At 37.5% G+C, this 24,699-nt stretch overlaps 1 protein-coding gene across 2 annotated transcripts in view; it reads right to left on the bottom strand.

The window, feature by feature from the left end:
* The window catches only part of LOC134658104 (peroxidase-like), a 117,467-nt gene that overhangs the window by 11,563 nt on the left and 81,205 nt on the right, over positions 1 to 24,699 (bottom strand). For both annotated transcript variants that reach the window (XM_063513714.1, XM_063513721.1), the window contains 7 exons: positions 22,340 to 22,516; positions 17,937 to 18,130; positions 12,961 to 13,159; positions 10,640 to 10,837; positions 9,865 to 10,015; positions 9,314 to 9,490; positions 625 to 775 (listed from right to left, as the gene is read on the bottom strand). In XM_063513714.1, coding sequence (XP_063369784.1) covers positions 625 to 775; positions 9,314 to 9,490; positions 9,865 to 10,015; positions 10,640 to 10,837; positions 12,961 to 13,159; positions 17,937 to 18,130; positions 22,340 to 22,516 — 1,247 coding nt within the window. The remainder of the gene's footprint in view (positions 1 to 624; positions 776 to 9,313; positions 9,491 to 9,864; positions 10,016 to 10,639; positions 10,838 to 12,960; positions 13,160 to 17,936; positions 18,131 to 22,339; positions 22,517 to 24,699) is intronic.

The raw sequence follows: 24,699 nt of genomic DNA, 5'->3' as shown, positions 1-24,699 counted from the left end.
GCCGTATGCTTGTTGGCCACCAACGTAGTATAAAATAGCGGCCAAGTGCGAGTCGGACTCGCCCATGAAGGGTTCCGTATTTAGGCGATTTATGACGTATAAAAAAAAACTACTTACTAGATCTCGTTCAAACCAATTTTCGGTGGAAGTTTACATGGTAATGTACATCATATATTTTTTTTAGTTTTATCATTCTCTTATTTTAGAAGTTACAGGGGGGGGGGGGGACACACATTTTACCACTTTGGAAGTGTCTCTCGCGCAAACTATTCAGTTTAGAAAAAAAATGATATTAGAAACCTCAATATCATTTTTGAAGACCTATCCATAGATACCCCACACGTATGGGTTTGATGAAAAAAAAATGTTTAAGTTTCAGTTCGAAGTATAGGGAACCCCAAAAATTTATTGTTTTTTTTTTCTATTTTTGTGTGAAAATCTTAATGCGGTTCACAGAATACATCTACTTACAAAGTTTCAATAGTATAGTTCTTATAGTTTCGGAGAAAAGTGGCTGTGACATACGGACGGACAGACAGACGGACAGACAGACAGACATGACGAATCTATAAGGGTTCCGTTTTTTGCCATTTGGCTACGGAACCCTAAAAAATAGTGTCGCACCTCCGGGGATATGTAGTCGGTCATGTCGTGGAAGGTGGCGGGCACGGGCAGCCCGCACGCAGCGCGCGTCGCCCCGTAGTTGGCCAGCCCGTGGTCGCGGCCTCGCTGGATGTCGGTCGCGCGCAAATCGCCTCCGACCGTGTTGTTACGTCTGCCAAACATTCATTTCAATTTTAAATTCATACACGTACCTAGACAATCAATCAGCATGTAAAAAACAACTGTAAATTGAGGATAAAACACTGGATAAACTGGATTATTATGAGTACAGGTAGCTATCTACCATTGCATTATGAAAAACTTAATATTATATCTATCTATATATATAAATGCAAGTGTCCTGACTGACTGACTGACTGACTGACTGATTCATCAACGCAGAGCCGAAACTACAAAAGCTAGAAAGTTGAAATTTGCACACTAGGTTGCATTTATAAAGTGTACAAGAGATAAGAAGCGATTTTGAAAAATTCAACCCCTAAGGGGGTTAAAAAGGGGATGAAAGGTTGTATGGGGTACAAGTTTTATTTTAAGCTAGGAATTTGAAACTTTGTAAAAATGTATTATATTAAAAAACAAGAAAACTAATTTCAGCGTTTTTGAAAATTCATCCCCCAAGGTGGTGAAAAAGGGGTTGAAAGTTTGTATGGAGATCAAATATTTTTGTGATTGTGGGACTTGAAACTTTGTATATGGGGATATTATTATAAGACAGGAAAAGTAATTTCAGCGTTTTTGAAAATTCATCCCCTAACAGGGTTAAAAAGGGGTTGAAAGTTTGAATCCATTACAAATGCCTTGAAACTTCGTAGAAAGGCATAGTAGCCGATTACAAAATAAAGTAATTGCGACGTTTTTGGAAATTCAACCCCTAAGGGGGTTAAAAAGGGGATGAAAGTTCGTTTTGGGGTGCAAATTTCATTTTAAGCTAGGAACTTGAAACTTTACAAATAGATATTAAATTTAAATACAAGAAAACTAATTTCAGCGTTTTTGAAATTTCATCCCCTAAGGTGGTGAAAAAGGGTTGAAAGTTTGTATGGACATCAAACATTTTTTCGAGCGCGGGACTTGAATCTTTGTATTTGGGGATATTATTAAAAGACAGGAAAAGTAATTTCAGCGTTTTTTAAAATTCATCCCCTAACAGGGTTAAAAAGGGGTTGAAAGTTTGTATGTGGTTCAAATTTTATTTTAAGCTAGGTACTTGAAACTTCGGAATAAGATATATTATTAAAATACAAGAAAACTAATTTCAGCGTTTTTGAAAATTCATCCCGTAAGGTGGTGAAAAAGGGGTTAAAAGTTTGTATGGATATCAAACATTTTTTCGAGCGCGGGACTTGAATCTTTGTATTTGGGGATATTATTAAAATACAAGAAAACTAATTTCAGCGTTTTTGAAAATTCATCCCGTAAGGTGGTGAAAAAGGGGTTGAAAGTTTGTATGGATATCAAACATTTTTTCGAGCGCGGGACTTGAATCTTTGTATTTGGGGATATTATTAAAAGACAGGAAAAGTAATTTCAGCGTTTTGTAAAATTCATCCCCTAACAGGGTTAAAAAGGGGTTGAAAGTTTGAATTCATTACAAATGCTTTGAAACTTCTTAGAAAGGCATAATAGCCGATCACAAAATAAAGTAATTGCGACGTTTTTTGGAAATTCAACCCCTAAGGGGGTTAAAAGGGGATGAAAGTTCGTCTTGGGGTGCAAATTTCATTTTAAGCTAGGAACCTGAAACTTTGCAAATATATATTAAATTTAAATACAAGAAAACTAATTTCAGCGTTTTTGAAAATTCATCCCCTAAGGTGGTGAAAAAAGGGTTGAAAGTTTGTATGGATATCAAACATTTTTTCGAGCGCGGGACTTGAATCTTTGTATTTGGGGATATTATTAGAAGATAATACAAGTAATTTCAGCGTTTTGTAAAATTCATCCCCTAACAGGTTTAAAAAGGGGTTGAAAGTTTGTACGGGGTTCAAATTTTATTTTAAGCTAGGAACTTGAAAATAATAATAATAAAAAGGTATTATTTTAAAACGGAAAAAAAATAATTTCAGCGTTTTTGAAAATTTATATCTCAAGGTGGTGGTTTGTATGGAGTTCAAACATTTTTGTGAGAACGGGGCTTGAATCTTTGTACAGAGGCATATTATTAGAATACAAGAAAATCCATTTCAGCGTTTTTAAAAATTCATCCCCTAAAATGGTTAAAAAGTTTAAATTTTATTTACATCAAACTTCGTAAATAGGTAGTTAGGTAGTAGGTTTTATTGAATAGAGGACATGAAAATCTTCTAAGGGGGTTGAGAGGGATTATGTCGAGAACAATTTTATTTAGTTAGGGGCTAGAAACTTCGTAGGTTGTGAAAGACAAGTCTCATGCGTTGTATAATATTAATAATTAACAAATGATTAACCGTCCTACTGCAATATTTTGCTGCATAATGTTCTAAGCTAATGTAGAATAACCACCAATATACAAATCCACGCGTACGAAGTCGCGGGCAACAGCTAGTCTATACATATATGTAGGTAAATAAATAGCGTAGCAAAACAGAAATAGTACAACGGTATGGTTATTCGGAAATACAAACAACTTGAAGAAAAGTGCGATGATCGTACAAGTTTTAAAAATGCTTTAAAAATAAAGGAGAAGAAAAATAAGTTGTTATTTTGTTTAATTGTATTTAGTACATTTATGCTTTTACAAGCACAACTTGGAGCGATCATAAGTAGGTACCTACATAGGAAAAGTATCGATATTTGAGTTTATCGATTTAGGAACTCCCTACCTGCCATTTTATTTTACCTCATAAAATGTGATGTCTCTATTTCACATCATGTATAATACATGACGTAGCACTTTAGTAAAGATGTGAAATTTTTTCATATGTTTATTTTCACCCAGCGCCAGCGGATAGAATCACTTCCTTCTCTAAGTACAATACTCAATCATTTTTGGCGTATACGTAGCTGTATACATAGGTATAACACCTTAACTACATATTCGTGTTTTCTTCCCAGGCGATTGTTTACTGCTCACACGAGTGCATAAAATATGGAACAAGGGTTTGTTTACTCGATCTCAATTATTAACAAATAATTGTAGGTATTATAAGCCGAGTGTTTGGCAGATCGTTTGTCAGAAATGCGTAGATGGGTAGAAAGGCCCTTCACTAACAGTTGTACCCCAATTAAAACTTAACAAGTTAATTTTTTTTTCGAATGTAGGTTAATTGGATGTAAAGGGCTTTCAATATAATTTGTCAAGTGTATAATTAAAAGTTCATGTTCATTAAAAGTTCATGTGTGGGCATGTTTCCAATTAGTTGAGTTATTGAGGAACGGATAAGATAATTATTTAAAATTTATCGGAAACTCCCTTATTAGATTGGGCTCGTATTGCGGGATGCTCAGACATAAGATAACGGGGTAGGTAATCGAATTATCGGTTAGCACCTCGCTAAGCGCCTTTGGGAGTATTCAGTTTATTTGAAAGCGATAGAAGTAACAAATTTATTTGAAAGCGAGAGAAGTAACAAATTGAATAGCCTATGAGGTATTCAATTACTCATCTTCTGGGTGAGTTTTCTTTAAAAAGATCACCAGTATGTCTAAAACTTAGCTAGATTACTGAAACCTTAGCCAGGCCTGACAATTAATTTTTACAAGCTTTTATTTAACTTGCCCTGTTAGTTTGTATGTTTGTTGGTTTGTTAGTGTGGGTCAAATCTTGAAAGCTAAATTTGACCCACTTCCCGATTTCCGATTGCCCTGAAAATTTCCATGCATAATATGCAAGTCGGGTGACATTGCAATATTATGGTACCATAGAGCTAATCTGATGATGAAGACAGGAGGTGGCCATAGGTACTCTATCATGAAACAACGCAACCTAATTGTGTTTGAAATTTTTAGAATTGTCTCGATGAGTAAGTATTCGTTTGTGGACTGTGGTACGAAAAGTACCTACAGTCAGCGATAAAAACTTATTACTTTTTATACGGCAGATAACGATAATTTAAAAAAAACTATACATTTCTTTTATTTTTATTTTTTTCTTTAAATAACCTTATGGTCGTTGACCACTGCCCGTAACCAACGGTTCTATTTCGTAGTACGTACGTGGCCACTAAGGGTTTTTTTAAGTCTGTCATCGTTTTTCCTCAAAACACTGGAGAAACTGGTAGACAGACACATAAGGGATGGTCCTCTTAAGAGGCATCCGCTGCACCAATTGCAGTGTGCGTACCAGCCGGGTAAATCGACTGAAACGGCACTACACCTGGTGACAACCAGAGCGGAACAGGCGATAGAGAACAAAGAACTATGTCTGGCCACTTTTCTAGACGTGGAGGGGGCATTCGACCGCACCACGTATCAGGCAATCAGTATTGCAGCATCTAAACATGGCATAGAGCCGACAATCTGTAGATAGTGTAGATGGATTGGTACTATGCTAAATAGCCGACTAATAAAATCCTCCCTTATGGGAGATGAAATATTAGCTACGGCCACGAAGGGTTGCCCGCAGGGTGGGGTTCTCTCACCAACTCTCTGGAGTCTGGTAGTTAACTCACTGTTGGAAGAACTAAACAAAGGCCCAATACATACGGTAGGGTATGCAGATGATTTAGTGATTCTTGTAAACGGGAAATTCCCGGGAACAGTATCGGAAGTCATGAATAAAGCACTGAAGCAAGTGGAGAGATGGTGCAACTGTCATCAACTCTCCATAAACCCAGGCAAAACAGTAGTAATACCGTTTACCAGGAAAAAGACCCTTAATGGCATGAAGCAGCTGAAGCTTTATGGAAGGGTACTGGAAATGTCCAATGAAGTGAAATATCTAGGCGTTACACTAGATAAAGAACTGAACTGGGGAAAGCATGTCGAACTTACAATCACCAAGGCACTTAGAGTGTTTGGAATGTGTAGATCGGCTTATGGCAAAACGTGGGGTCTAAACCCAAAGGTACTAAGATGGATCTATACCATGATGGTAAGACCAATCATCTTGTACGGATGCCTGGCATGTCGGCCAAGGACACTAAAGAGCACATGCAGGGATGCCCTTATGAAAATACAAAGAACGGCATGCATGGCTATTACTGGCGCGTTTAGAACGACGCCAACCGCGGCGCTGGAGGTACTGCTAGACCTCCCGCCGCTACACCTAGTGATACAATCTGAGGCGCGGAAATCGTTACACAGGTTGGCCCTAACAGGCCTCTGGAGCGATAGCAAGCCAAAGACCAAACACACAAACATGGAATGTGACAATTTCATGAAAAGGATTACGAATATGGGCTGCGATAAGATGCAACCCAAGTTTGTGTTCCATAAGAATTTTAATGTTAAAATTCCAACAAGGGCTGAATGTACCGAAGGTCTTGAAGCACCAATCTCTGATGAAAACGACATCATATGATATACAGACGGGTCTAAGACAGAATCTGGTACGGGGGCAGGCATTTATGCAAATGACTTTAGTAGTAGTACAAGCATGGACAATTACGCCACTGTCTTCCAAGCCGAGACATTCGCTATAATTGCCTGTGTGCATGAGAATATAGTTAGGCAAACCCAAGGGAAGAATATCTATATACTCAGCGACAGTCAGGCTGCACTCAAAGCGCTTGAAGCGCCCAGAGTGGACTCTAGACTGGTATATAATGGCGTCCAAGCTCTGAACCAGCTTGGAAGGCAAAACAGAGTGCAACTGGTATGGATCCCAGGGCACGAGGGATTCATAGACAATGAAAATGCAGATGAACTTGACAGAACCGGATCTGTAAATAATCTTATAGGTTCGGAACCATTCGTGGGGCTCTCATAGGGAACCATCACAACGGCTATTAAAGACCATACCAAGACCAAACATCAGGAAGAATGGGACAGTCTGACGGGTCTAAAGCATGCAAAGCTCTTTATGCAAAGAGTAGACTCCGGCTGAAGCAAAAAGCTTTGGAAACTTAGCAAAAGACAACTCCAAATCATAACGGGGGTGTTTACTGGCCATTACGGGGCCAAAGGAATTCTGGCCAAGATGGGACACTCTGACAACACCGATTGTCGTATGTGTGACGAAGAGGAAGAGACAGTGAAACACTTAAAAAATGTGTGAATGTCACGCCCTCGCCAGACAAAGAATGAAGGACTTTGGAGCAGGATATCTGGAACCAAAGGACTTTAAAAGGCTACCCATGAGCTCCATCATCCGACACATGAATATTGTAGGAAAAGCTCTTGAGTCGTTGACGGATCTTCCCTAGGGGGTAATGTACAAAAGATCCCTATGGGTCGAAGTGTATCCGCAAGGGCCCCCGAAAACAATAAGATAAGATAAGGGTTAGTCACGTCTTTAGATCATGTAATCGTTGACATTATAAACCACAATTAAAGTTAGTCTTAGAGTCTGTGCGGAAAGAGAAGAGTCGTGGAATGTATGGGGCCTGATACATTCCACGACTCTTCTCTTTCCGAACAGACTCTATCTACTGATCCCAAACGGGCAAAGGTCATGTATGAACCACAAACTTTTAGGGCAAATATTTCACCAAATAAACTATAACAGTGATAACAGCTGCAGAGAAAAGGTACCACCCCTGTATACAAACTTCTATACAGGGGTGGTACCTTTTCTCTACAGCTGACTGTACTATGATACTAGACATTTATGTATATTATTTACATGCAACCAAAGCAAGATTTAGCTTGCCAAAATAAATAATTTGCTATGTGATCGCTATGCGACCTGGCTAAGGTTAATTAATTAACTAATAAAATCATATTACCCTTGAAATAATACCCTTGAATAACTACGAGTATGCAATTGACATCGCTCTGCCAATGTGTCACTAACCGGGTTAATTCCAGAATATAATTAATTCCAAGTTTCCACCGCAATTCTAAATCCAATTCAGGAACCGCTCACTCAAATTGAATCACATTATCCACTGCTTTCTAATCACAAATTCCATCGCGACTGAGTGTTCCTAGTAGTTTGTACAATTTGACCCTGATTATACCTATAGCTACTTATTCGCAATTGGAGGTCGCAGGTTATACGTACTAGTCTACCCATAGATACGTGTGTCGATAAAATTGGCATCGACAGACCGACAGTTTCGTGAATTGTAACCCTAATTGCACCGACCGGACGTTGTCATATTACACTAAACTAGCCCTGGAAAGAGGAATACAATTTTGAGGGCAACGAAACCCTTCTAGTTAGTTTGCTATAGTATCATTACAGGGTCCGAGGGTCCGGCAGCTGGTCATCAGTGGAGTCTAGATATAACTGATAAGGCAGCAGAGGTTTGTAAAATCGGTTATAAAATAAACAAATAATATTTTAAAGAAACATGAAACACCATGCTTCAGAATGAATTTTTGACACAAACCGCGAACTAGAAAAGCAGGACATTGATATTTTCTATTGAAAAATACATGCATACGTCCTGTGCATGAGCATCAAATGGTCATTCATTAATATCTATTTTGAGTAGGTAGGTACCTATTTATTTAATGAGACGTGCGTCTGACATAACCCATGCAGTAGCCTGGTAGTCGGGCGACCAGATGTCCCGAATATTTGGAGACGCCCCGATTTTCAGCCTCTCAATTCGTACCTGTCCCGCAATTAGGGAAATCCAATTAAGGACAGAACATTGTCTTGAATTTTGATCATTAAGCAACAAAACCTTATAAACCCAACGCTTAAATAACAGTACCTCGCGCCGTAACAAAAGTAAAGTTTATTTCAGTTAGGAAGTGTTTTTTTTTATTGATTTATTTGACATTTAGATTTTATTCTAGAAACATTCTAGACTAGTATTTTTTATACAATTTTTTTTTCATGTTTGACGATCCTTTTGTGAAATTCCTAAATTTGTGTTAAATTTTATTTGTATAATAATCTAATATTATTATGGAATAATAACATCAATAAATTGCTCTGATAATTAGCTTAAGATAATTTATAAGTAAGTATGTTACGATTCATAAGTACTTGTTGCTAGGCCTACATGAATAAAGTATATTTTGACTATTGACTATTTGACTATTGAAAGTATACATAGTTTGTAATTTTGACGTTCATGTATGTTGTAATTTTAAGTTGTCTTACAATCAGAATATGCCTTTTTGTGCCTGAACTTTAAAGTTGTCCCGTAAAATAGGGAATATAATATGTTCTGGTATCTCTAGTCAGTAGGTCGCCGGTCCGGGCACGGCCCGGTCTAGCGTGAGTCATCCTTTATGCAGCTAGCATTGATTCCTGTCCAACACGGTTCATAGCTCACGGCACGGCGTAGCGTAGGTAAGTCACCTTTACATGCAATTTATGTCATAACCATAGAGAAATATAGTAAGACCAGAGTGCTCACTCCATACATCAGTTAGACTATTAATTTCAGTGTCTACATCTAGCATCGAGTAGCGGAACTATCAGTACTGCTACTTGACAATAGATGTAGCACCGACCGGAAAGTCTTATCTCAACAGCATAAGACTTTCCGGTCTGTGCTACGTCTATTGTCAAGTAACAGTACTGATAGTTCCGCTACTTGATGCTAGATGCTAATAGTCTTTTTGGTACTAAAACTGATGTATGGAGTGAGCAATCTATGTATTTTTTTCTCTATGGTCATAACATTTGATTTAACTCGACACTCACTTAAATAAGAACTGTGTCATCTCGCTGGTCCAGAATTGGTCGCTGAAATCCACCGGTTGCGTCGCCAAGCCCCGAGTCAAGTCCTCGAATGTATTGCCGATCTCCAAAATTTGGGGCCGATTGAACCAGTCGCTTATGCGCACTGCGCCTAGTAGTTTGCGGTTTTCAGATATCAGCCTGCAACATAATAACTTGTTCGAAAATATGTTTATGCTTAACGCTAGAAGGAAAAACGTCTTCGAAAGCTAAAGAAAACACGCTACCCGATGTGTCAGTATCAAAAGTGACGTTTTTTGGTTGAATAAATGTCACTTTTGACACTGACAGATCGGTATCGTATCGCTGTGAGTTCTTAGAAGCATTTTTCGAATTGAGCCGAAAGTTAAAATTTTAATACCTTTGTAGTTCGAGTAGGATACGGTGTAATGCATGAATTGTCTAAGTTAAAAAGTGCTCTCGTTATTTTTAGATTTTTGTATTATAATATCGTGACAAAAACTTTCCGGTTTTGGTCTCTCTGTCTGCTTTTAGAGAATTACATAGGTACGTACTGAAGGAAGCCGCGGATGAGCGTGTGGAAATGTCTGAAGGCGGCGGTGGCGTGCTCGTCGAGGACAGACGGGTCCACGTTGGGGTTGTAATCGTTCACGTAGCCGTGCACGCCCGGGTAGATCAGCTTGTTCTTTATCATGTTCTCAGTGCCTGTATAGATAAAAGCATATAAGTACTTACAAATGCCTCACATACTTACAGAAAAACTAACCGAGTTCATTTCAAATGGGCTTTTGAACTAATTAAATACCAAGTATTGTCTACTTCCTCGTACTGTACATCTTATCATAAGATTCTTCTAGTCTTTATGACAGCTTACTATTAGTTGAGGTTGTACTTCCAAAACTTGGATAATTTTTACAACAAGACTCAAAGAAGCAAATTCGTTTAGTATAGCGATATTGACAATTCTTTAACACAGCGGCCGGCATCCCGCGGCCCGCGGGCCGCATGCGGCCCGTGAACCTGTCACTTGCGGCCCGCGAGCCTCCCCGGCTATTTTGTATGTAATATTGACAAATGACAATGTCTGACAAAGTCAAAATATTAACAAAGTGCGGCCCGCGTCAACTTCGTTAACTACAATGTGGCCCTTGGCTGCTAAAAGGTTGCCGATCGCTGCTTTAACAAATCAGTTTTCATCGTTCTTTTCTGTAATTGTAACAATCTATTGAAATCATAGCTGAAGTAAGGTTACTTCGAAAAAAAAAAAACAATGATCTGTCCCAAGTAGCTAATAGTTGATTAGCATAGTGTCATGAGGCTATAGCTTACCAAGGAAGATGGGCAAGTATTCATAATAGTTGATATGCTGGTTCTCAGCGATGTTGATGCGCCGGGCCTCCTGGAAGACCGTCTCGTCTTTCCAGTGCGGGTTGTGGTGCGCGAGCTCGTCCGCGATGCGGTTGTGCTCGCGCAGCAAGATGATCTGCAGCAACGTCAGCTGAGGGTTCTGGTTCACGCGGACGTCACCTGATAAATGTATTTATTATTATTTCAAGTCGAAGTTATTATCCTTTTCAAACAGTGATTTTGTATGCGGTTTATATGAATAGTGTATTGACAAAACAATGGGTATTTACTATTTTTTAAATTGAAACTGATTATTTTAACAAAATTTTAACCTGAAATGGCCTAGCCTGAAATTTGTCGCTCGTCCCACTCAGTTATTTGAAAAAAGCCTTTTATATGTTGCAAGTAAAAGTCTACACATTTTTACATAATGTTCTTTTTATACTACTATTTACACTTATTAATGTATTAAACACTCTTGAGAAAAGAATATTGAATCTACAAGAACCCCTCTGCAGGTGAAGGCCTCCTCAAAAAAAAAAAGCAAAAGGCATCTGCCCAGTTTGCTCTTTCTTGGGCTATTTGCATCCAGCTTGGATCAACTGTTTTATTTTTGTTTTATTTAGTCGTCATTATCACACTTTTAGTCAAGAGTCTACCGCAAATACCGTAAACCGGGGTTACTTTGATCAATTTTTGAGTTTGGCATCATTTTTTGACGATCCTAATATGCGTAAAATTATGAAAAAAATATATAATAATCGGTTTTTTCTCTTCTTTCAGCCTGCCAAATACAAAAAAAATTAGGACTTATAGTTTAATCAAAAATAAATAAAAACAACAACGCGATCAAAGTTATATTAAGAATGGGGTTACTTTGAAGCCACTAATTTTTTTACTGACAATCTAAAGTAAACCCGCTAAAAAGGCCGTAAAATAAAAAAATAAAAATCGTATGAGTACTTTTTAAGTTATATGTCTTTTTAAGGTGTAAGGTAAGGTAAGGTAATTGATCACATACAAATGCTACAAATTAATAATTTTAAGCGCTTTATTAGATTATTTACTTATTATAACGTAAGAACTTATCATCGCACTTAGCAAGAGATTTTTGAATTGCAAGCTTTTCAGTTTCAGTAAATTTGGTCCGTGCGCGGGTTTTTGATATATTATGTTGCCTTATTGTATAATGTTCTATAAGGAACCTTATATGCTTGCGATGCAATCTAAGAGGAATAGATTTTGTGCTCACCATTATATCTGTGAGTGCATCATTGAGTAGTTCTTTTTGATTAATTTCACCACATATAGGTGATCAAAGACACCCCGAGCCATGGATTCCTTGACTACGTGCGCATGGATAGATTGTCGAATTTTGGATATTTTTTTTTCAAACTCACGAATAAATACTGATTAACGTTCTTAACCATAAAATAAAAATAACATTGTAATAATTATTGACACAAGTACAGTAAAAGTTTTTCAGCTAAAATAAAATCAGGTAGAAAAGCGTACTCATTTTTATGATTTTTTTTCTAAACAATATAACAGTAATACACACACATCCCGTCACTATGCGGTGAAGCAACTATCAGTGTTGCCAATAAAGAAAAAATAACTGCTAATAATGTTTTGTTTTGTTTGTTTGTTTTGACGTAATTATAATACTAACTATAGATATAAGTTATTGTAATACCTAACCCTATATATGGACTACATGTTCGAAATAAAAATATTTCATTTCATTTCATTTCATTAAGGTGTTTTTCAACTCGTTAAAACAAGCACTTTAGTAACGATTGGAAGTTGTTATCAAAGTTGACCCGCAAATCAAAGTAACCCCCGTTTACGGTACCGTAGCTATAAGAATAGATGATGTTTTATTTTGGCGCTCTATAATCAGCTGAGGGCAAAAGCCATGACTAACAAAATTGTATCATCCTGTTGTGCTGTTATACAAAAACAGGTTCATACAAAAGGCTTGTATCATCCAATCCTTATCCTATACTCGTGTACTATCGTCCCCTGTTCGACATACTTGCCAAGTGGCAGGGCTCGTGCAACTGCGCGGACTGGCAGGTGACCGTCAAGTTGGAGTCCTGCGGGGGGTATTAGCGACCTCCGTGTACTCATGTTCTAGTGTGGGGGGACGGTGATCCCGGACCACCACCACCGTCCTTGGTAGGCACCAAGTAGCAGGGCGACTGCTTGAGCTCGCACGTGACAGTCACGTTGAGGTCCTGCGGGGGGCACTCGCGGCCTCCCCACAGCTCCGTTGCCATACATTATTCTGACCCACATACCTGCCAAGTAGCAGGGCTCGTTGGGCGACTGCGCGGACTCGCAGGTGACCGTCACGTTGGGGTCCTGCGGGGGGTACTCGCGGCCCCCGCGCAGCACCGTCACCATGCGTCCTCCGCGGTATTCCCGCAGCGGCGCCGCTTGTCCGATGCTACTGCCGTATACTTGTGACAGGTCCATGTACGCGGTCACTACTGACAACTAAATAAACAAAAAATACAGTGTAAGGTTATTGATCTATATATATAAATGCAAGTGTCCTGACTGACTGACTGACTGACTGATTCATCAACGCAGAGCCGAAACTACAAAAGCTAGAAAGTTGAAATTTGCACATTAGGTTGCATTTGTAAAGTGTACAAGAGATAAGAAGCGATTTTGAAAAATTCAACCCCTAAGGGGGTTAAAAAGGGGATGAAATGTTGTATGGGGTTCAAGTTTTAGTTTAAGCTAGGAATTTGAAACTTTGTGAAAATGTATTATATTAAAAAACAAGAAAACTAATTTCAGCGTTTTCGAAAATTCAACCCCCAAGGTGGTGAAAAAGGGGTTGAAAGTTTGTATGGAGATCAAATATTTTTGTAAGTGTGTGTCTTTAAACTTTGTATATGGGTATATTATTATAAGACAGGAAGAGTAATTTCAGCGTTTTTGAAAATTCATCCCCTAACAGGGTTAAAAAGGGGTTGAAAGTTTGAATCCATTACAAATGCTTTGAAACTTCTTAGAAAGGCATAATAGCCGATTACAAAAAAAAATAATTGCGACGTTTTAGGAAATTCAACCCCTAAGGGGGTAAAAAAGGGGATGAAACTTTGTCTTGGGGTGCAAATTTTATTTTAAGCTAGGACCTTGAAACTTTGCAAAAAGGTATTAAATTAAAAAACAAGAAAACTAATTTCAGCGTTTTTAAAAATTCATCCCCCGTGGTGGTGAAAAAGGGGTTGAAAGTTTGTACGGAGATCAAATATTATTGAGAGTGCGGGACTTGAGTCTTTGTATAAAGCCATATTATTTAAACTCAAGAAAAGTAATTTCAGCGTTTTTAAAAATTCATCCCTTAAAAGGGTTAAAAAGGGGATGAAAGGTTGTATGGGGTTCAAGATTTATTTTAAGCTAGGAATTTGAAACTTTGTAAGAATGTATTATATTAAAAAATAAGAAAACTAATTTCAGCGTTTTCGAAAATTCATCCCCTAAGGTGGTGAAAAAGGGGTTGAAAGTTTGTATGGAGATCAAATATTTTTGTGAGTGTGTGACTTTAAACTTTGTATATGGGTATATTATTATAAGACAGGAAAAGTAATTTCAGCGTTTTTGAAAATTCATCCCCTAACAGGGTTAAAAAGGGGTTGAAAGTTTGAATCCATTACAAATGCTTTGAAACTTCTTAGAAAGGCATAATAGCCGATTGCAAAAAAAGGAATTGCGACGTTTTAGGAAATTCAACCCCTGAGGGGGTAAAAAAGGGGATGAAACTTTGTCTTGGGGTGTAAATTTTATTTTAAGGTAGGACCTTGAAACTTCGCAAAAAGGTATTAAATTAAAAAACAACAAAACAAATTTCAGTGTTTTTAAAAATTCATCCCCCGAGTTGGTGATAAAGGGGTTGAAAGTTTGTACGGAGATCAAATATTTTTTAGAGTGCGGGACTTGAATCTTTGTATAAAGCCATATTATTAATTCTCAAGAAAAGTAATTTCAGCGTTTTCAAAAATTCATCCCTTAAAAGGGTTAAAAAGGGGTTGAAAGATTGTATAGGGTTTAAATTTTATTTTAAGCTACGAATTTGTAACTTCGTAAAAAGTTATTTCATTAAAAGAGAAGAAAACTAATGTTAGCGTTTTTCAAAATTCAACATTTAAGGTGGTGAAAAAGGGGTTGAAAATTTGTATGGAGGTCAATATTTTTTGTAAGTACGGGACTTGAATCTTTGTATAATGACATATTATTAGAATACGAGAAAAGTAATTTCAGCGTTTTTAAAAATTCATACCCTATAAGGGTCCAAAAGGGGTTGAAAGTTTGTATAGGGTTCAAATTTTATTTAAAGCTAGGAACTTGAAACTTCGTAAAAAGGTATTTTATTAAAAAACAAAAAACCTATTCAGCGTTTTTAAAAATTCATCCCCCGAGGAGGTGAAAAAGGGGTTGAAAGTTTGTATGGAGATCAAATATTTTTGAGAGTGCGAGACTTAAATCTTTGTACAACGCCATAGTATTAGAACACAAGAAAACTTATTTCAGCGTTTTTAAAAATTCATCCCATAACAGGGTTAAAAAGGGGTTGAAAGATTGTATAGGTTATAATTTTATTTAAAGCTAGGAACTTGAAGCTTCGTAAAAAGGTATTTTATTAAGAGAAAAGAAAACTAATTTCAGAGTCTTTGATAATTCATCCCCCAAGGTGGTGAAGGGGGTCGAAAATTTGTATGGAACCGAAATATTTATTGGAGTGCGGGACTTGAATCGTTGTATAAAGGCATATTATTACAATACAAGAAAAGTAATTTCAGCGTTTTTAAAAATTCATCCCCTAAAAGTTTAAACAGGGGTTGAGAGTTGGTAGAGGGTTCAAATTTTATTTAAAGCTAGGAACTTCAAACTTCGTAAATAGGTAGTTAGGTAGTAGGTTTTATTAAATAGTGGACTTGAAAATCTTCTGGGGGTTGAGAGAGATTATATCGAGATTATCGAGAACAATTTTATTCAGTTAGGGGCTCGAAACTTTGTAGCCAGGTTGTGAAAGACAAATCTCATGCGTCGTATAATAATTAACAAATGATTAACCGTCCCTACTGCTATCTTTTGCTGCATAATGTTCTAAGCTAATGTAGAATTTATAACCACCAATATACAAATCCACGCGTACGAAGTCGCGGGCAACAGCTAGTCCAATATAACTATACCTACAAATCCTTTATTAAATTTAATCAGTTTAACCATGTTCTTTTTTTCCTGTTTTGTTAAATTATAGCATAGATAATTAATTTTCATACTAAGAGGGCGGGGAAAGGAGAATTGACACTTTTGTATGGGTACCATCGGTGATACCTACAGATCAGACATATTCTGTTGTTATGCTGCCCTTAAGTGTATTTATAACCCATATAAATAAATGCAACAGAGTTACAGAATAACACTATCTGAAGCCGAAAAAAATGCAATACTTGAAACATACAAAAAAAATTGTTGACACGCAACGCACCGCGGTAATTATATTAAACTTGGCATATAATCTTAGGTAAAAATAAAGTTCTATTTCACATTTTTGTATGGCTACTTGTAGAATATTTATTTGAAGTAGATAATGTAAAATATTCGTTGAAAGATTTTTTTATGGAGCGGTGAAATGTAATTTGGTTGACATCGAGAATTACGTCGAATATATTCAAGAACTTTCGCATTTCGACGGTGATGTACTTATATTGATAAAAAATTAGACTAGAGTAAGGTGGCATCCAGAGGTTCAAGTCTGTATTATTAATAAATTACCTCAAGGTTTGTGAGAATTTGTGTAGGTACCTATTTGGATCTATCCAACTTTGCAACAAACATAAGTATACTTATTTAGGTTGAAGGTTATGAGGTTAGGCTGAGTATGAAAATCTGGCAAAATCATACGGCTTCGTTATAGGGATAACAACATTTTATCCGCTTATAATCGGATTTGCTAAATATTTTAAATGAGTTACGAAGTTTTAGAAACCGCAACTTAAGTCCAAAAGTTGAACCCAAAAGGAGATGTTATTTCGTTTGTATTTGTTATTCAATATATGTTTTGCAAGATTTTTGTAGTCCAGATTTGTAAATAGAACATATTATGTATTTGTAAAACCGGCTCTATTCTAGTCTGTCATTCTCCTCGCACAGGTATAAAAATAGTTTGAAATCATAGAGGAACATTCATTACCTAATGAACCGCCCATTTATAATATGCGCCCTCATTTGTCTATCGTTATTAGAAACCTGAGAGTTTCTTAATGGAATTCATTGATGAAAAAGGTTTTGAAGATCAATTTTGAAATCTTTATTTTCTCAAAGACATTATACATTTCACTACAGAGAGAAGTAAATTTTTACATACTTTAACGGCACATGTCAAAAAATACAATAATAAAAAAAACCTTAAAAACTACTACATTTAAACCAAGACACTTAACATAAAACTAATAGCTAGGTACTAATACTAGGTAACTAATCAAATAACCCACCCCGAGCCATTCCAGGCGCAAAAGTCCCCAACACGCTCGCTGCGTTTCCGCGTTGAATCGCAATAGATAACCTTTGCACCAGGAATGACCCGGAGCGGGGATCAAGTCCCCTCTCTCGCAAGCGACTCCCGAGCTCCCTAAAGAAGGACCGCGCCTCCGAGCACCAACACCCAGTGGTCTCCACCGCGAGCGGAACAAACAAATAACCACCTAGGCACGCGTACTTTTCCCGCTTTCTAAGAGCAGCTATCTCAGCAGCTGCCCCCGCTAGACCTACTGTGCGACTCAAGTGCGAAGCAGCAAAAGTGCTGACGCATGTTGCGTCCCAAAGCAGGCACTTCCCTTTCTGCCAAGGCACCAACGTCATGCCATCCGGCCTCCTCCCATCAGACCGGCTAAGGCCCGGGGGCTCAAGCAAACAAGGCACATTTGCCGAGACTAGCGCTCTGCGTATGATGTCGTTTAGAGCGTGATGGCGTGGGAACCTTCCCGCACATCGGCAACAACTCAGAGCGTGGTGGCCATTGCTCTCCACCATGGCGCCGCAGATGCATAAATGAGGAACGCACACATCGCAGCCCAAGCGAAGAGCAACAGCCACCCGCAACGAATCGTTGTCGAGGAGGGTGCCTAAATGCGGGGAAGGCAACGCAAGCAACCACGCCCCTGACTCCGGCCTCGACCCTGCAAGAAGTCTTGCTCGATCCGCCCCCGAAGACCGCTCCAACAGGCCATCAAACAAATTTTTGAAATTAATATATTACCGGGGCGGCGGGAGCATCCGGGGGCGTGCAGCCCCTGTCTCTGGTGGTCCCGGTTCGGACGAAGTTCAAGCACTGTCTGCCGTAGGGCGCGTGCACGGGGTCTCCCGGCGGGATGAGGATGGGCCGGCACTGCGAGTTGGTGGCGGCGGGCGCTAACTGCCCGCTATCGTCGCAACACGTCACCGGTTCCTTGTCTGAAATATTGATTGATGTAAGCCTAATCTTCAATTGTCAAAGACACGACATTCAAATGCAAACTCAAAACACGCCAAATTTTATAACAAACAAATGGAAGCTTACACCGATGGATGATATATACTTTATGTATCGTTAATAAAATTGTACCATTTTCAAATTGTATTTTTTATTTAATAATTATTAAAAGTCCCAATAGATTTTGGTTTGTTTTAGAACTCGGAACATGATCTTAAATAATAAAAGTTTTTTATGTCTCAATTAATGTATTTTAGGGCCTCTGGGGCACAGAAATTAGAGACTAATATGTCATATAAAGTTTGCTGAAATCGACCTTGTTTTAGAGATAATGAATTTTTTTGTGAAAATTTTTCCTGGAATAACTTAGAGAAAAACGCCTTTTTAGCTGTGGCGCTGCAACTAATGTGACTTGGTTTAGACATACCTACTGACAGACATTAAAGTTTTATAAAGGAAACACGCATTTTTATCTGTAAAAAAAAACTAAATGTGTAGGTACGTTCAGTTTTTTCTTAATTCTATTCGTTCTATTCGTTGTAAAAAATAACGTGGCGTGTGCAGAAAAAGCATAAACAAGAATGTGACCAAAACTCATATAACATTTATTGTTCCTTGTAACACAGGAATGCGAGGTTCAAATCTGTCGGGTTTAAATGACCCACGGTGTGTAGATACCTATGTACAGAATTTTCTACCAATTGCAGTTAGTAGTAGGTAGAGGCAGAGATCAATGAAACATTCTTACTTACCTATATTGTGCAATAAAAATATTTCAATAGGTTTTTAAATTATTCAATCTTATATTTTATGCTTAATAACTTTACCTGCATAAAATACAAACTCATAATTAAGTCATATTAGGAAATTGTAATGTATCAGCAATTACTCGTTGTACGATTGCATGGTGGGAATCAGTGATTTCTGCTTCATAATAAGTGAATGATGTACCTACTGAAGTTTATTGACATTCAATGATTTAAAATATACATAAAAATTAAGTAAATGTTTATTCATTCAAACGTCCCTAAACAAATAAAGAAGCTACGGAAGCGAACGAACTGGAAGTCAATTAATTTGCATTCACAACCGGCGCCTAATCCCGGACCGATACAAACACAGCGCGAACCAGTGGGCCGTCCCTACGACGTCGACGTCAAGTATAAATAAATAAAAAATAAAATCATTTTATTTCGGACATAAATCCATAGTTGTTAGTTACATTTAAAATTAACTTATAAAATAGTGTTAAATAGTAGAATAATTACAATGTAATCTTAACGTAAGTACTTAACTACTTACTAAGTACTTATTTACTACAGTGTGGAGTTTTGTCCACTGCTGCAGCAGAGGGGAGTCCCACCTATCCAACAACGCTATCATGATACTGTTAGCGCTGCCCCGCCAGCGGCTAAGTAAAGAGGCGCACCGCTTCCGCATGATAGCCGCAAAGCCGTCGACTTGCGCCTCCGCAAACATCCCGGAGGCGCTACAGTGACGAGGCAGCCCCATCAGCATCCTGAAAGCCTTGTTGTATTGCACTCGTAGGTCGCTGTATGCCCGCCGCGTATAGCTACCCCACAGGCTGCAACTGTAAAAAGACTGGCTTTGAAAAGCGTCACTTTAACTGCATGTGTGCAACGTGTAAACCTGCGGGTAAGCATATTGCACCGCACGGCCAGCGACCTACGTTCCCTCTCTATATCACAGTTATCGCTAAGATCTTCGGTAACCCAATGACCTAAATACTTAAACTTACTTACTCTAAGCAGAGGTGTGCCATACAGAGATACATCCGGCAAACTGGTGTAGGTTTTAGATTTGGGCTTGAAAACCATTAGCTCACTTTTTTTTACATTGTACTTTAGGCCATGCGTTTCCGCATAGCCTTGACATATTGAAATTAGCCTTTGCAGCGCCCTGATTGAAGGGCTTAGCAGCACCATATCGTCAGCGTAGCTTAGGTTATTTATACACACTCCTCCTACATGACAACCGACTCCGGTGCTACTAAGCTCTTCAATCAGCTGGTTCATATAAAGGTTGAAAAGTCTGGGACAGGTCAGACCTCCCTGCCTCATCCCACACCCCAACCTATAGTCCCCAGAGACCACGCTTCCCGTATAGGGTAATTCTCATAAAATATGCGTGCTATCTATAATTGCCGCGACCTATACAAAATGTATGAAAAGAGTCATGGCAATTAGACGCACCTGCAGACATATTCTCTGAGAATTACCTAAAATGAAAAGCCACCAAATTAATCACGGCTAAACAAACACACATATGAAACACAGAACTCAAACATTAATTAGGTATATTTTTACGTACTATCGTTGCTTGTGTCGTTGCATGCTGAAATATAAAATAAAATTATGTGATGTTTGCAGTAATGTTGTACTATTCTGTTGTTACTATTGTTACCAACATACTCGTATCACCCTTAAAGTAAACTGACGTATATGAGTGTGTACTTAAAAATATTTCAATAGGTTTTTAAATTATTCAATCTTATATTTTATGCGTAATAACTTTACCTGCATAAAATACAAACTCATAATTAAGTCATATTAGGAAATTGTACTAATGTATCAGCAATTACTTACTCCTCGTACGATTGCATGGTAGGAATCAGTGATTTCTGCTTTATAATAAATGAATGATGTAAGTACCTACTGAAGTTTATTGACATTCAATGATTTAAAATATACATAAAAATGAAGTAAATGTTTATTCAACGTCCCTAAACAAATAAAGAAGCTACGGAAGCGAACGAACTGAAAGTCAATAATTTACAATTACAACCGGCGCCTAATCCCGGACAAACACAGCGCGAAGTGGGCCCGTGGGCTGTCCCGAAGACGTCGACATCAAGTATAGGGTAATTCTCAAAATATACCTACGGTCTAATTGCCGCGACCTATACAAAATGTATGAAAAGAGTCATGGCAATTAGACGCACCTGCAGACATATTCTCTGAGAATTACCTAAAATGAAAAGCCACCAAATTAATCACGGCTAAACAAACACACATATGAAACACAGAACTCAAACATTAATTAGGTATATTTTTTACGTACTATCGTTTCTTGTGTCGTTGCTGTCTGAAATATAAAATAAAATTATGTGATGTTTGCAGTAATGTTGTACTATTCTGTTGTTACTATTGTTACCAACATACTCGTATCACCCTTAAAATAAACTGACGTATATGGGTGTGTACTTAATTAGATTTTACCGCATTATGGTTATTTTTTCACTTAGCTCGGCTCTCATCACATTTTTACATAAACGTGCCTGAATTAAAAATAATATTCTAAAACAATGTTCTATCTACATACCTACTTAATTCCGGATATGAGTGAAACCTTTTTTTATTTCATAGACATTGTCCGCTGTCCTGGCTCGAAAAACAGAAACCTAGAGTTATCATGTCTTTCTCCAGAGAATGGTGTAATTTAGGAAGACGAGTTTAGCTTCGTAATTTAACGTCGTTTAAGCATCTTTTGTTTGTCGACGTATTTATGATAACGCTTTTCAGAGAATCTTCATCTAACAATTTTCATGAGCGCAACTGCTGCTGATGTTTTTAAATTATAATTCATAATTTCATAAAATGAGCACACGAAATTATTTTGACAGTATAAATCTGCCACTAATAATTCAATGAATATAATAATGTATATTATTACTAGGTATGCAAAAGAAATCATCACCGTTCAATTTATTTGGCAAATATTGCTACGGGTAAATCTAAAGGCGCATCTGAATGTTATGAATAAGTAACATTCAGATGCGAAATGAATGTTTCCAAACAAGGTTTTAAGATACATAATAGTTGAAGTTTAAATAATTAAAGATGAATCCTAAAAATTAATTCCTTTCATATTATTGGAACTTAATATAGTTAAATCCAGAATTATTAAAAGCTTCAAAAAGCTCGGGGATTCACTTTGTCGATACAAAGTTAATGAACTGGTATTACGGAACAAATTTACTCCGATCCTCATTATTACATTTTTAATCAAGAGAACTAACTCTTTATGTAGAAGCGTATTATTCATATACAGAGTGTCGCTCAGAATGAACAAACTACTAAAAAGAATCCTTCCGAAGAAATTTACCTTGTAGAACAGATCAAAGTTCAAGCTCACTAGAACTAGTACTTAGAATACCCAGAAATACTTACGAGTCTGAGTAACTCCAGCCGTGAGCGACATGTCGTGCGTGATGATCTGGCCCCACTGCTGCGCATTCAGGTTCCACACTGGATCTACGAGGTTCTTGTCGGGGAACAGTGCCAAGCTGATTGTGCGCGGGTTTGGCAATTGCTGCCCCGTCGAAGACACTGGCCAAGCGCTTATACCTACAAATAAATTCAATACTTTTTTTACAATTTAACTACAAGGATTGTACATAAATACTCATTTAATAAGCGATTATAATAGTTCGCATTTTAATATTCGTATGCAGCAAACACGCGGTAGGGGGTAACCAAGTGTATGCACGGCTTTCTCATTAAAGCTACCTATATACGAACCCGTTTAATAGAGATACTGCCGTATTCGCGAACTTCAAGATATTCACATCAAGAGACGACACGTACTAGATCCATTCTAGATACGTTATAGTTTAGATTTCAACTAGTTCTCTTTTGCAGCGCAATTCGAGCAACCAATGTCACTTTTACGTTAGATAGAGTTAGATATCTATTAGATGTGAATTGGATCTCTAAGCCATATCTTGTGGAAATCGTTCAAGAGTATCTCCAGAATTGCGCAAATGTCAAATTTGACAGGTTAGATCTTAAACATATCGTTATCGTATCTTGGCGATCTCTAAAAGATATCTAACAGATGTCTATTTCAAAATCCGAATCGGGCCCATAGGCTTGCTAAGGTAAAATTCCTACACACTACTCTTGACCTATTTCACTTGAGCGATGTTCTTCATTAAGGAAACCAGCATTGTGCGTAATTTCCAACACTACTGGAAGACAGACTAGAAGCACATTTTCATATTATGAAGAAAAGTGGTAGTTTCGAGAAAGGTGATTTAAATTGTTTTGGTAGGCAAGTAAATATTTAGTACATACCTATCACTATTACTCCCGTTTCTTTAAAATCAACTCTAATGTAGCCACTTAAATAGGTACCCACTATCAATTAGTGAGATGTCTACATATGTGTGTAAGTAGGTAGGTATAATGTGTACTACAAAATACAACTTTTTCCGGATACACCATATAAGTAATTCTAACAAAAATCCCTTGTTTCATTAGTGAACATTTTCGTGAATTTGAAATGGATCGAAAATCCAGAAAAAAAGTGACCATAAGTTCTTTACAACCTATATTTTGGAAACTTTTCTTTGTGTAACTGCCATAATACCGCCATACTATTTGGAATTATGGTAACAGAATAGGAAAAAACTTTAAGACATTTTATTTCCAATCTATGTGTGACGACGGACCTTTACGGAAATGGGAGATAGTTTAGCCTTAGCTCTATATAATCAGCCCATTGTACCACGACCAAGCTCGGAATGACCAACGAACGTGGATGATGTGTTGAGTAACTGGCGGCTAGACTAGAAGAACGAATGCGGTACCTATTTACTACTATTTAGAACGGAATCCAATGGTTAATGCAATACACTATCTCATACTCGGGCACGGGCTGCTTCATGCATTGTAAGAGGTGGAGGAACATTTGAACGAACGCCGAACGCCGTATGTGAATGTGAAATAGTGTTAGATATGGTTAAAACTAATAAAGATCTTAATTGAAATTAATATTTTCGCACTTATTTCATGAATTTAAGTATTTGACATATTTATGCGTCATTTATGCATTAGTGTGATTACGTCAACACTCGGAAATAAACGTTGATAATCGCCGAGTTTTCCCGACAGCGATTCCTTTAATCTAACCACCCATGGTATAGGGTATCACCACAGTTAAAAAGTAGTGAATTTGTTATTTTTATTTTTTATTTAATTCATGATTCTGGCCCTTACTAATTTATTCTATATCACTTAAACGACACTATATTTCCGGGAAGGTCTTTCGTGACGTTTCACCCTGTATATAAATGCACTACGTGTCCTGACTGATTGACTGACTGACTCATCAACGCAGAGCCGAAACTACAAATGCTAGAAAGTTTAAATTTGCACACTAGGTTGAATTTATCAAGTGTACTAGAGCTAAGAAGCGATTTTGAGAAATTCAACCCCTAAGGGGGTTAAAAAGGGGAAGAAAGTTAGTATGGTGTTCAAGTTTTATTTTAAGCTAGGAATTTGAAACTTCGTAAAAAGAAATATTATTAAAAAACAAATAAAACTAATTTCAGCGTTTTTGAAAATTCATCCCCTAAGGTGGTGAAAAAGGGGTTGAAAGTTTGTATGGAGATCAAATATTTTTTTGAGTGCGGGACTTGAAACTTTGTATATGGGCATATTATCAAAATACAAGAAAAGTAATTTCAGCGTTTTTAAAAATTCATCCCTTAACAGGGTTAAAAGGGGTTGAAAGTTGGAATCCATTA

This window comes from Cydia amplana, chromosome 2 (genome assembly GCF_948474715.1).
Source record: "Cydia amplana chromosome 2, ilCydAmpl1.1, whole genome shotgun sequence".
Classification (NCBI taxonomy): Eukaryota; Metazoa; Arthropoda; class Insecta; order Lepidoptera; family Tortricidae; genus Cydia; species Cydia amplana.
Note: the sequence above shows the minus strand (reverse complement) of the source record. Positions and strands in the feature narration are given on the sequence as shown.